This window comes from Mus caroli, unplaced genomic scaffold, assembly GCF_978045245.1.
Source record: "Mus caroli unplaced genomic scaffold, Mus_caroli_1 scaffold_9, whole genome shotgun sequence".
NCBI lineage: Eukaryota > Metazoa > Chordata > Mammalia > Rodentia > Muridae > Mus > Mus caroli.
This window is the reverse complement of record NW_028227264.1, coordinates 39,836,949-39,850,685: the sequence shown is the minus strand read 5'-3', so window position 1 is coordinate 39,850,685 and position 13,737 is coordinate 39,836,949. Positions and strand designations below refer to the sequence as shown.

The 13,737-nt window shown below is 42.8% G+C and overlaps 1 protein-coding gene across 1 annotated transcript in view; it reads left to right on the top strand.

Moving 5' to 3' along the window:
- The window catches only part of LOC110303781 (uncharacterized), a 158,430-nt gene extending 149,982 nt beyond the window's left edge, over window positions 1–8,448 (top strand). The window contains exons 45-48 of the mRNA XM_085843328.1: window positions 374–494; window positions 5,456–5,583; window positions 7,785–7,906; window positions 7,989–8,448. Coding sequence (XP_085699454.1) covers window positions 374–494; window positions 5,456–5,583; window positions 7,785–7,906; window positions 7,989–8,001 — 384 coding nt within the window. The 3' untranslated portion in view covers window positions 8,002–8,448. The remainder of the gene's footprint in view (window positions 1–373; window positions 495–5,455; window positions 5,584–7,784; window positions 7,907–7,988) is intronic.
- Window positions 8,449–13,737: the final 5,289 nt, after the last annotated feature.

Genomic DNA, 13,737 nt, shown 5'->3' with positions numbered 1-13,737 from the left:
AGAACCAACTCCCATAAATTGTCCTCTGGCTGTCACACAGGTCCCATGCATTCAAGTGCCCAGACATAGACACATGGACACACAGATACAAATAAATAAATAGATAAAAAATAAAAATTTAAAAACATGCATAAAGCTGTAAATGAACAGCAGATAATGATAAAGCAAGGATTGCAGAGATGGGTTTTGGCCCTCTTTAATTTAGTTTACTAAAGCTGTTCATACTGGTCTCAGTTCATACTAACCAGGAACCCGAAGACTGTCCATTGTGGGTTAGCCTTGGGTATATACTCTCCCTCAAACATCACCTGGGAACCAAGGGGACTAAAGAAAGCACCGCACCGCATGTCCGCTCCCTGCCCTCTGTCCTCAGATGCGAAACCGGCTTGCTCAGGAGCGCAGTGTGAAGCTGGATGCCTTCCAACGCCTGCAGGAGCTGCAGAGTCAGCTTCATGACATCCAGTGGCCCTCTGTTCAGATGGGCTCCCCAGTCGGTGAGCGCACCCTCCTCTGGGTAGCAACCCAAGGCCGGGGAAGATAGTGAGTTCTCTGTGATTGTGGACTGAACAAATGGCATGTGGGGTTAACACAAAAACCCATCTCTGGTTTGCACTGCATTTCCTATTTAGTCCAGTCATTCGCAGCTGGCTAGAGAAGAGTATAAAAGTGACCTGAAGAACAGTTAAGTGTTGCAGTCTTTGTCAGAGGCACCATCGACCACATTTCTAAGATTCAGGGAGAACATTGTGACCGTTGGGTGCTGGGAGCGACTGCCCCTGTGAGAATGGCCAGCTGAGTAGCCCTGTGGACAGTATAAACAGTGGGCAGCATGCACATCAGACCCCAGAACTGGCTTCCTCCCCTGTACACTGAATCAATTCCAGATTGCTGAGGAATATCAAATGTTAGCATCCATGCTTGGGCCATCATTAGGATTGCCAAGCTCCTCCTTTCTGACCTGGTCATAGACTGGTAGACTGTGTGGGCATTTGAGGAAGACCACCAGGCTCCTGTCACTGCTAGCTGTGTTACTTTAAGAAGGTTAATTGACTCCCCACAGGAAAATATGGATACCTATCCCCACAGCTTGTTTATTGCACTTTAACTGGAATAACACATATCTGACACTTAGGGTAATCTTTTGTCAGGAATTGTATATGATGGGCCCTACAGTTTTATACATGTGCTTATTAGTTCTTTACCCGTGTTTCCTTTGGCTGCTTACCGACATGAGAAAGAAGTTACTCTAGGCATGAGGCCTAGCAGGTCCCCTCTACGTGTTGTGGTTTTGTAGTTGGGTCTGTGCCACCCAACATGCAGGCAAAAGCCAAAGAGTTGAATCTTTAAACACACTTTATTCACAGAACCAGCAACCTGAGAAGACAGTGAATTAATATGACAAAAATCTGTCTTCTGTCTCCTTACAGGCAGCATGGGGGCGGGGCAGTTAATCATTGCAGAATTTCTCCTTGCCCCCTCTAGTCAGGACATTATTGTCTCCTCTCTGTCTGCAGGAGGCAGGCTCACAGGCAGGAAGGCCACCAAGTCTTGACTACCTCGACTGAAGGTTAACTCAGAACAAGCAAACCTCTGACAATGTGTGCCTGCAGATTTCCTTCCTGCAGAATGGAAGACAGGCGTGCTCTGGAGGCAGGAATAGGGACAGGTGTAGAAACCTGGCATCCCCTTTCTAATTCACTTGGCAGCCTAGACGCTTCTCCTGCATGTACCATGTACACGCCCCTCTTCAAACAATCTCCCTAGCAACCTCAGATCTCTCCGCCCCCTAATAATCAAATATCAACAGTTTCTGTTTGAGTGTGTTCTCAGTATATTCCGGTATGAGACAGAAAAGCCGATTCAACCTAAGCTGAGTTGGAGTGCACGCACAGTAAGGCAAACTGGGCCATTAAAGTGACCTTTTAGGGAGATTACCCTATATATTATATATATTACTATATATTACCTTATGCTTAGGCAAGCGGTTATGCATGTGGTGATAAGATGCATGATGGGAAGGGGTTATTCATAGTAGGAAAATATGATTATATGACCTAATCTATGGGTCCAAGTAGAGACCCATCCACTATGCCCCTCACTAACCACCCTCCTCCTCCTCGTGAGCCCAGAAAAGGAAATCGTTGGGGTCTTTGAGTGCCCTCGCTCCTGTGGCCGGCTGTCTCTCTTGACTGTCCCTCTCTCAGGTGTGCTTGCTAGTCTGTGTCTTCTTGGATTTCAAACCTTGAAAAAAAAAAAAAAGAAAGAAAAGAAAGAGGTCAGGAGCCTGGACAAGCCTGGCCTAGGCTCCCACCACAGGTTTGGCTGCCTGGGGGGTGGAGTGGGGGGAAGTCCCCACGATGCAAACGAACCTTTAGGGGTGGAGCTTAGCTTGGAGGTCATTTGCTGTGGGGCTGCCCTCTAGAAGAACACAGGTAGTTCTTGTGGGAAGGGAGTTGGGATTCCCTTTTGTGGCTTCCTAGTGTTATTGGTCAAAGGCTTTAAAAGAGACTCAGAAAGATGCTGGAACATTTTGTTCGAATTTGAGAGGATAAGCAGTCAGTCTCAGCAACAGCCCTGAAGAAGACAACTCCTGAGAAGGGAGGGGCTCCTTTTGCCTTGAGGTCCCAGGAAGCAGGCATTTTCAGCAACAGAGGTCAGCAAGCAGCTGCAGGCAGGACTGACGGAGGCAGCTGGTATTCAGGGAAAGAGTAAGACTGTCAGGCGGGTTAGTGAAGCATGCTAGGATTTTGGCCAATAGTCAAAAAGAGGATTAAAAGAAGAAAAAGTGTTTTTTTAGTTAGAAAAGCCTTAGTGTAAGGATCTGTAAACTCCTGCACAGGATATTTGGTTGTGGGGTGGGGGTAGGGAGCATACAGCAGCTTATCTCTGTATGTCAATCATCAATGTGATTGACAGGTATCATTCATCTATTCCTTTTGGGGGATCATAGAGCAGCATCTCTCTGAATGTCAGTCCTCTCCTCTGAAGGTGGATGTTCCTCTCTACTTCGCACACCGTCAGCATTCCTGACGGGTGGACCTCTGGCCAGTTGACTGAGAGACCCGTTAAGAGTACATGTTTTTTGTTGTTAATGTTGCTTGTTTTTACGTTTTTTATTGATTTATTTATTTTTTACTTTGTCTGTATGGGTGTTTTGTCTGCATGTATATGCATGCAGTATCTGCAGAGTCCAGATCTCCTGGAATTGGAGGTTACAGGCATATGTGAACTGCCATGTGGTCGCTGGGAATTGAACCAGGGTCCTGTAGAACAGCCAGTGCTCTTAACTGCCGAGTCATCTCTTAATTTTCTTAACGAAAAAGACAATAGCATACAATTTAGGGGCAGTTTAGAATGTTATTTCTCTACCCAGGGATAGAGGAAGAACTCAGGTTCTATTATTTTGGCCAGGAGGAAGTATATTCCTCTAATAGGGCCTCAGAGAAGCCCTGCTGCTACCTTTTTATATAATATTTAAATATTAAGGATAGGCAAAGCATAACAAGATTTGGATCCATATTCAGAGACCCTGAACCTAATGTCATCTAGCTTCCTAGCAAACCGAACCCTCAAGAGAGTGGCTAGCTATTTCTAGTATTTCGTTCTAGCCATGAAATAAGCTAGAGTGACCACACTGTCCTTTTCCTTCTTGGGCTCTCCCAGTTGGCTTGATCCCTTCTCCTCGGCCTTCTCAGGAGTCTTGAGCAATCCCTTGCCAGTTTCCTTTCTCCACACTGGTATTTCCTGTCAGTTGAGGGTTCTGGATGACAGTTCTCTAGGGTGTATCACCCAGAAGGGATCCTGTAACTAACAATTATGTATTGATCATGTGTGTGTCAAGACCATAAAATCTAAAATAGAAGCCTTTCTTGAATCTGGGTTTGATGGCTTATGCATGTAGCCCTGGCCTATAAATATACCCAGAGCTCAGGCTATCCCAGCACTGAAGACAGGAAGGATTGAGTTTGATGCCAGGCCATACCTGTATTCATAATCATATCCATCTTCACACACATAATCATATGTATATGCATCATCATATACATATACAAAAACAACAAAAGCCAGGCAAAATTGATAATAAAACCACCTCCCTTGACCACACATTTCTTCTGTTCATAGTCAAGCGTCTTTCAAGAGTTACTTTCAATCACTCTCTTAATTCACTTTACTTAATTTACTCTACAGCCCGCATCCATTAAGGAGAACGAGACAGAGTCACACAGAGATTTCAAATGTGGCTGTGAACATGACTAGTTGAGAGATAGCTTTCTAACTGGCTGTCGTGAGTCTTCTACGATACGGGATGCAGACTGGTCATGAGCTGCCATTCTCAGTGTGTGACTTCTACTTCACGGGCCAAAATGGCTGTTTAAGCTTTCTGGCCAAAAGGAACCAAGAAAACTAGAAGAGTTCACTGCTCTCTTAAAGGCACTTCCTGCAAGTTACCTAGGACCCTTCGGGCGCATCACATTAGCTGACACTTAGCCCGGAAGACTGGGATATGTAGCTTTTACTGCAGGACCCTAAATGTCTGACGAGAAGCTGGGGACTCTAGTTCTAAGGAAGGAAAGGAAGAAGACACTCAGGGACCAAGTGCAGGTCCTGCCACATCCCCAGCCATCTGCTTTTTAATCCCTACCTCTTCGCTGCTGCAGATCTTGCCAGAATCACAGAGTCCCCATGTCTCTAAGTGCATGGACACTACTGAATTCTCACTACCTGCTTCTGCAGTGTTTGAATCAGATAATTCAACACTCCCAGGCCACCTTTCCTGTTCCTTTCTATGCCAGTGACTCTTGGCATTCATCTCCTGCTCTAGTCCTTCTTCCCAGAGCCAGTCTCTAAGGAGCAGAGCCATTCAGAGCAGGGCCTGACTCTTCCCACATTGCTCCCAGTGAGGAAAGCCTCCGATCCCATGGCTTTGATCACTGTGTGTCAAGTCTACACCTGCAGCTCAAAACTTTCCTCTGCGCTCTAGACCAGTACATCCAGTGACTACTGGATGTCTCTGCTTTGGAGTCTCTGGGTCACAAGTTCAACAGGTAAAGCAGGACTCAGCTTCAACTCCTTCTTTCTGACTCCTTTTGGGAGCAAGGTGCTGTCTCAGCAAATGGTATTGCCAAATACCTAGTTGACTTGAGCCAGACTCTTACCTGGGAGCCTAGTTACTTAACCACATCCTCTTAATGGAACAGCGCTCACTCTACTCACATTTACATCTCAGAGACCAAATCTCCCGCAATCACTTTTTCCCTTGGTCAAGTCATCCCCTGGCAAACTCACAGATGCACACACACACACACACACACACACACACACACACACACACAAAGTTGTCAAACATCCTCACCTGAATTAAATGCTAAGTGTAAATTCTAATAAAAGTTTATGTTAAACCTGGTTCTGTACATTGCAACAAGCGATCTACTTTGTTTTATTTTTTACTTTACAGGGCTCAGATCCCAGACCCACTGCTCCCTAAGCTCTGCTTCAACATTATCCAGACACCCTCACCATCATTTTTCAAAGACACATTTTATGGGCAGTAAAATGACAAGAAGGATTCAAAGACCAAAGACTGTAAGTGGTTAAAAGCTTGGCTATTTGTAGAAAACAATTTTAAAAAATTGTACCTGGTGCTACTAGTCTAGGGTGACCTCAAACTTACATTAGAATAATTCTATATTAGAATATTACCTAGGTAGTTTGGGTCTGTTTTACATAGTTCTAGTGTTAAAATAAGCCCAAAGGCATCTTCTGGATTACAGCTCACTCAATGGCTCTAGAAATCAGTACCAGAACCTTGCTGTATTCTCTTTGAGTTTCTTCTTTAATCATCTACAATAATTAATTACCAATATCAATCCCCGTATCTGAATTCCTCCTGCCTCCATCTTATTTATTTATCTACTTATTTATTTGATTGATTGATTGATTGATTTGGTATGCATATATATATATATATATATATATATATATATCCATGCATGTTCTAGCATTCATATGTTGAGGTCAGGGGACAAACTCTTTCTACCATGTTGATCCTGGAAATGAAGCTCAGGCTATCAAGCCTGGCAGCAAGCACGTTTACCTGCCGAGCCATCGCATGGTTCCCAGCCTTTCCTGGTATTGTTATGACTGGAGTGTAACTCTGCAACTGTCAGTCTAGTTTTGGATAGAAGTTCATTGCAGCATTGAAAACATATAGTTAAGAAAATGTGGAAAGAAGGTGGGAGCCAATGAGGCTTTCCCAGATCAGGGCCACGTTACTATGGTCACCTTCATTCTATCCTTCAGCCTCTGTGTAATCATCTTCCCTAAAATGTGAAATTCTAGTGGAGTTGTCCTTCAATGTCCACAAGGAGTTGGTTTCAGGACTCCCATGGGTACCAAAATCCATGGGTGCTTAAGTCCACTACATAAAATAATATAGCATTTACATATTGAATGAAAACAAAACAAACAAAGAGGAAAGCACATGGCTGCTCCTCGGTCTGGTGGAGGAGGACGTTTATTATAAATATGTAGGAGAGCATAGACAGCGGCAGGGACATCTGGGTGAGTTCAGAATGCACAGAACCCTGAGCCATGTGGAAGATGGGGGAGGGAGAGTGGAAGGAAGGGGAGGCAACAGCCAAGAAACCCAAAAGAGCAGACAAAAGGGACAGGTAACTGAAATGGTTGAATTATATAGGGAAAGGCAGCTGGAGGAAGGGCATCCCAGCCCCTGGGCTAGAGAAGGTTAGGGTAGAGGGTAGGGTATGCCAGCCATATCCTGTAACAGCTAAGCTAAGGGGTGCTGGAAGAGAGGCCAGGTCTGCTTTGATATGGTAAATGGGCACCTTAGCCATTTGTCCCAGGTCTGCACACAACTTTCCATATACTGTAAATCACCTCTTGATTACTTCTAATATTTAAACAATGCAAAATAGTTATATCAATTAGGGAATGTTGACAGAAAAAAATCTATACATGCGGTACAAATTTGATTATTTTTAAATATTTTTGACCTGTACCTGGTTGAGTCCATAAATAGAACATAGAGAAAAATCAGTATATTTGTTTTTGTAACAGAGAAAAAAAGATTACTTTTTATATGGATAAAAACAAGACAGTGCATGATTCGCTCCATCTTAATGTCACTTCTGAAAGCTCTGAGTACTTTGGGGGTGTTGGTGGTCATAGCCCTTGTGGTTGAAGAGGCTAAGTAGCTATGTGCCACGATGGAGACCTATTGTGTGTGAGAAACCTAGAAGGGTAATGGAGTAGGGCTAATTATCTGTTGGCAATTACCAAATAAACCCTACTAAGATTCAAAACTAAAGCATTAAATACACTAAAATTAACCCTACAGTGAAGTATCTTGTGGTTCCATGAGCATGGATACAATAGGAACCCCAAGCAGGAAATGTGAAGGCCAGGCAACACAGAATGTGAGTTGAGCCACATGAAGCCTACCTGTGCTGTGACTTCCTAAGCTAAGAGTAGAAGACAGAAAAACATTGACTGATGGGAATTACATGTGACTGTGATGTATATGCAAATGATTTTCTAAAAAAAAAAATGCAGTTCGGACACAAAAGATAGAATACTAAAGGATGTTTAAGTTGTTCTAGACTAGCAAGTCTTTTCTTTTTGCCTGGAATTGCCTTTCTGTGGACAGATTCATTCTTGACTAGTTCCCTTTAGTCTTGGGGGCAGCAGCTCCCTTTGCTATGTCATGAGAATCCTTTGCTACCTTAAAAACAAAACCAAAAACCAGTACCAACTTGTTATTACAGGTGCCAGTCAAACACAACAGAAGGATTGAGGATGGTTCTCTACCCAGTGTGAAAGAAAATGTTCAACTTACAACTTTTCAAGCCCAAACAGCTCCATCTGGGATTTCATTCAGACCTGAAAGGTAGTCTGTGTGTGTGTGTGCTGTTTCTACGTGCATTTAGATGGATAAGGATGATCCTAGCCCTACTAACCTTTCCATTCAGCTTCTCTTCCTAGTGTGTGGCAGTTGGTCCTGAAGGACTGAGAGGAACTCATCTTGAGTGTCCCTACCACATGAAGCCAGCTTTGGTCTCAGATCTGAAAGCATTCAGGCATTGCTTTGCATTCTACAAGCTGTTTCTGGCTCTTGGCTGTCCAGCAGTCTCTTTGTTGAAGTTTTAAGGCCATGACAGTGGGCCTTGGTGCTGACCTGTCCTTACTAAGAAATGAAGACCCAGCACTGGAAAGCTGTCTCATCCATTAAGAGGGCTAGCTCCTCCTAGGATCCTCGATCAATTTCAGCTCCTACCTATAACTCTAGTTCCAGGGGATCTGATACTCTCCTCTGGCCTCTGTGAGTACTAGGCATACATAAGTGCAATCATACATAAAAAATAAAAATACATCTTTACAAAAATATGCTATTAAAAGTAAGTGGAAAATGTTATAGTTCAATAAAGATTCATCCAAACAAATTTCAAAGCTTCTTTTTCTTTCTTTTTTTTTTTTTTTTTACATAAATGTATTATTCTTTTCTTGGAAATGCTAAAACTCCTACTTTAATAAGTCTTTATTTTTAAAAAGTATTTACTTCATGTGGATGGATGTTTCTGTATGCATGTATGCATGTATGCATGAGGACCACATTTGTGCCTGGTTCCAGAAAGTGAAAAGAAGTCATCAGATTCTCTAGGACTGGAGTTGCATGTGACTGACAGTTGCCATGTTTATCCTCTGCAAGGGGAAGAGTTCTTAACCACTGAGCCAAGCCTCCAGCCCACTGTAGGAAAGTCTTAATGGAATTCCTTCTCTTGCTCAGACTAGAAAATCTATCTTGTGTATAAGAGAGAGAGAAAAAGAGAGAGAGAGAGATGAATGGATCCAAATAGACTAAAGAAACAGTCACATCCATTAAGTTTATACATTGCTATAGTTTGGGTTTCAGATGTCTCCCAAAGGTCCACTGTATTGATAAGATTTTTGTCACGTTGACATATGCTAGTCATCTGGGATGAGGGACAAGAAACTGAGAACTGCCTCCATTAGATTAGCCCATGGGCCTATCTATAGCACATGCTCTTGATTAGTGATTGATGTCCACTGTGGGCAGTGACACCCCTATGGAGGTAGTCCTGGATTGCATAAGAGAACAGACTGAGCAAGCCATGGAAAGCTAGTCAGTAAGCTGGCTCCCTCTGATTAAGTTCCTGCCTTGGCGTCCCTCTAGGATAGTCGGTCACCTGTAAACCAATTAAATGGTTTCCTCACCAAACATTTTAGTCAGTGTTTTAACAGAGCAACAGAGAGGCAAACTCTAAGACAGCCTCTCTCTGGGGCACTGAAGTGAAGGCTACCCATTCACTACTACGTCAAAAAATAAAAATTAAAAAACTGACTATTTTGAGCAGACTTTGAAGGAAGTGTGGCTTAAATGGGATGAACTGGTTTATCCAGTAGCAGCCATTTCAAGGCAGCACAGCATCCGCATCAGCAACACAGGCATTGTGAGCTGCTTTTTGCAAACTTACTGTGAAAATTAGGACAAAGAGTAACAGAAAGGATAAGTTCAGACAGCTTGTAGCACTGTCACTGAAAGAGTGTTCAGGCCACCGACAAGAAGGGTATAGCTGCTGAGGAGATTAGCATCAACACAAAGGAGCTACATGGCCAGCGGTATTATTTCATCCCTTTTCATCACCGGGGAGTGCAACTGTAATAGGATTAGGATTAGGAGATGTGGCTTTGCAGAGTTTGCCACCATGCTCTCCACCATAATAATGGACCCCAATCAAATGTTTTCCTTTGTAAGAGTTGCTGTGGTCATGGCGTCCCTTCACAGCAATGAGAGCAATGACTAAGACAGGGTGGGGCGGAGTTCCAAATGCCACCACCCTCCTTACCTCTGCAGAGTAGCAACACAAGCCCCATTGGCAATCAAGACTGGTAGATGCATTTTTTGCTGCATATTGGGTTTTTTAAAAATGTGAACATGTGTGCAGTGCATGTGAAAGCCACAAGAAGAGACCAGAGCCACCACTCTTAACTGCCAGGCCATTTCTCTAGCCTCTTCAGATTGGATTAATTGGCATGTGCCCAGCCAGGTAGCAGTTGTCTGAGGTCTTATGTCACTGAAACTATTGCAGCGTCCCCAGTTAGAGAATCTTATGAAAACTCAGACCTCCCCCAGCTCTATAGACTCAAGACTGAAGAAATGTGAGAGGCCACTCTCATTACCCCACTGTGATGCTCAAGGCTACATTCTCTAGCTTAGAACATGTGCTGGTATCTCCTAACTAATGTCAAAACTGAATACTCAGGAAGCTATTGTACCTTTCAATTAGGCCAGGCACTTCCTGGTAAAGGGCATGTTGGCTTCATGAATTTGAGATTACCACAGTATTCCCTGTGCTATTAAACTGATTCCTTGCTTAGCAGAAATAAATACTATGTAGGGCCGGGGAAGGGCTCAGTGGGGAAAGTGTTGTACAAGATCAGGACCTAGTTTAGATCCTTAGCACTCAAATAAAAGCAGCATGTGATGGTGCCCACCAGTAATCCCAGTCCTGGGAGGAAGGAGGAGACAGGAAGGTCCCAGAGACTCATTGATCAGCCAGTCTAGCCAATCAGTGAAGGTCCTAGTTCAATGAGAGACCCTGTCTCAAAAAACAAGATAAAGAACAATTGAAAGACATCTGAACATGTATGCACACACATGCACATAAGTGCACACACACACATCATCACTACAGGAATGTCATTATGACTGTCTTGGTGTTCTATAGATGTGATGAGACACTATGACCATGCAACTCTTATACAGAAAAGCATTTAATTAGGGGAGGGGGGGTTTACAATTTCAGAGCTTCAGTCCACTGCCACTTTGAAAGGGAGTGTGGCAGCATGCAGGCAGACGTGGTGCTGGAGAAGGAGCTGAGAGTTCTACATCTAGAGAACTGGGCCAAAAGAGGCTATGCATACTGCAGTTGACAAACTGAGGCAGGGCTACTCAAATCCACTGGAGCCCTAATGTTGTCAGAAGCCCCAGATACTGAGAATGAAGCTGTAGTTTTTCTCCCACTGGATTTGTCTTTAGTCAATGATCCTTGCTAATCTTCCATTTCTCCTTTTTGAGTGTTTGCTGTGCCATTGTGTCTCAGAAGCATGTAATGTGGTTTGACTATACTGGCTCATAAACAGACTGCCTAGCCTTGAGGGCAGACTTTATAATATAGAAATGTTGTTACTGTTAAGATCATGGACATTGTAGTTGGATTGAACACACTTTATGGGATGTCCATGAGCTTATGAGAGTCAAAGGTGGGATGTAAAGGTTTAATGTTTGGGTATCAAAATGACAAGTTATTTGTGACGGTTAATGTTGTCAAGGTGACTGGACTTTAGAATTACTGGGGACATGGTCTTGCAAGGTTTCAAAAATATTAAGAGGGAAGATCCACTAAAAGTACTTTGAAAAAGATGGAGGATCCAGGAACGGTGGTGGATGCCACCAGTGCTCCTGAGACAGAAGCAGGCACAGATCTTGGGAGTTCCACTCCAGAGCTACAAAGTGAAATCCTGTCAAGTCAACCACTACTCCAAAAGGAAGAAAATCTAATGCATTCAAGTATGCCATCTCTACTTTCTGGTGTACTGATAATTAAACAGTTCCTGATGCCAAGTCTTCCCTACCATTCTGAGGTGTAAGCCAGAACCTTCCTCTTTAAGTTGCTTTTGCCAGTTGTTTACAGCAATAAAAAAATTAATACACGTGCCTTTACACACTGCTTCAATAGCTGAAAGTTAAAACATTTACACACACACACACACACACACACACACACACACACACACACACACACAGAGAGACAGAGAGAGAGACAGACAGAGAGAGAGAGAGAGAGAGAGAGAGAGAGAGAGAGAGAGAGAGAATCTCAAGTAGTAGAGGCTGCTCAGGTCAGCCCCGAGGCTGTATTGAACTCCTGACCCACACTACCTCTACCTCCCAAGTGGTGATAGGACTTGTAGCTCTTTTTTTTTGTCAGCAAAAGACTATGTTTATTCAGAGAAAGCTAAGAAAGTAGACAAAACTATCAAAGAGTGTCTTTCTATGACTAAAACGTCTAGAAAGCAGCTCCATCTGTAGAGGACTGGGTACCGTGGAGAAGGCTGCTGCAGGGTCAGAAGCTATCTACCTATGTCGGGCTAGCTCTATACCTGTAACAGCCATTCCGTGCTGTGTTAGAACACCCCGTGACTAGTAAAAACCTTTTGGCATCTACAAACTAAGAACGCCATCAAATAGCATCTTGGACCTATACAAAAGCTTCCCCATCTCACTGTAACCACTGTTCTAATATACCCACCATATTGTATTTTAAACTTGCCTTCAGTACCAGTTTCTTTATTCTGTAAAAATTCTCAAGCAGCTTCCATGTTGGACCATGGAATTTGGGGTAACCTAAATCTGTTGTTTCCCAGCCACGGTCACTCAAAATGGCTCTAGAATAAACTTGTATTCCCTTTAGATGACCTGCAACATTTAATAGGTAATAGGCAAAACAAGATCAAGAGATGCAGGAAGCTGCTGAAGTTCCCACTGCAATAGAGCAGAAGCTGAAGCAACAGCTAACATGCTTCAGAAAAGCCTAAGAACAGGAACAGAATCCCAGCACTCGGGAGGCAGAGGCAGGCGGATTTCTGAGTTCGAGGCCAGCCTGGTCTACAAAGTGAGTTCCAGGACAGCCAGGGCTATACAGAGAAACCCTGTCTCGAAAAACCAAAAAAAAAAAAAAAAAAAAAAAAAAAAGAACAGGAACACAAGAACATCCTGTACCTCCCAAACTCGTATCTGGCATCCAGTAAGAATTTACCAAGCATGCATCCAAACCGTCCTATAGTGTGAGTAAAAATTCAATGGAAAATAAATGCTAAATGTTGGAATAGCAATACTATGGAGACATTAAAATTTACTATAATAAAACCAAGCATTCACACACAACTACAAAAACAACTATGTAGAGAAACACACCAACATATTACATCAACTACAGACATACCAGAAAACACGATAGAATTCAAAGGGGGGAATTTTAATTAATTTAATATAAAACCTCAATGGGACTATGAATCAATTTCTAGCAATCTCTATAAGACTATAATCTCCATCAAGGCACAGGGTGTAGACCTACCACTGAAAGTTGGAAATCTTCCGAATATGAAAGTCAGAGATACAACACCTTAGTAGATCTATAAACAAACACAAACACAGACAAAACAAAAAAACCCAAAAAACAAGGAAAACTACAACACAGCCCACAATAGTCAACTTGATTAAGATCAGTAACAGAAGAAAACGTGTACAGAACCAGAGATGCTAACAGACTTGTTATAGAACACAATTGAAACAATGGGCCAGTTTATAGATACGTATGACAAACAAACAAACAAACAAACAAACAAACAAAAAACCTTGGATTCCACATTCAAAATTCTTTTAAAAAAAAGTGATTTACTCCCAGTGATGTATCATGAATACAATGGTTTTTGCACTGAAAACAAAATACAATTGAAGTCAGGAGGCAAGATATACAAGAGCTGGATTTACCAACAGACACACTAACAAAAAACCAAACACTAGTGAATTAGAAAGTGCCAATACATACCCTTTGAAAAACAAGTACCCAAGGGCTATCTACAGCAAGTACACAGAATGGGGAGAACACACAAAACCTATCTCACCCTCTACTATTTACT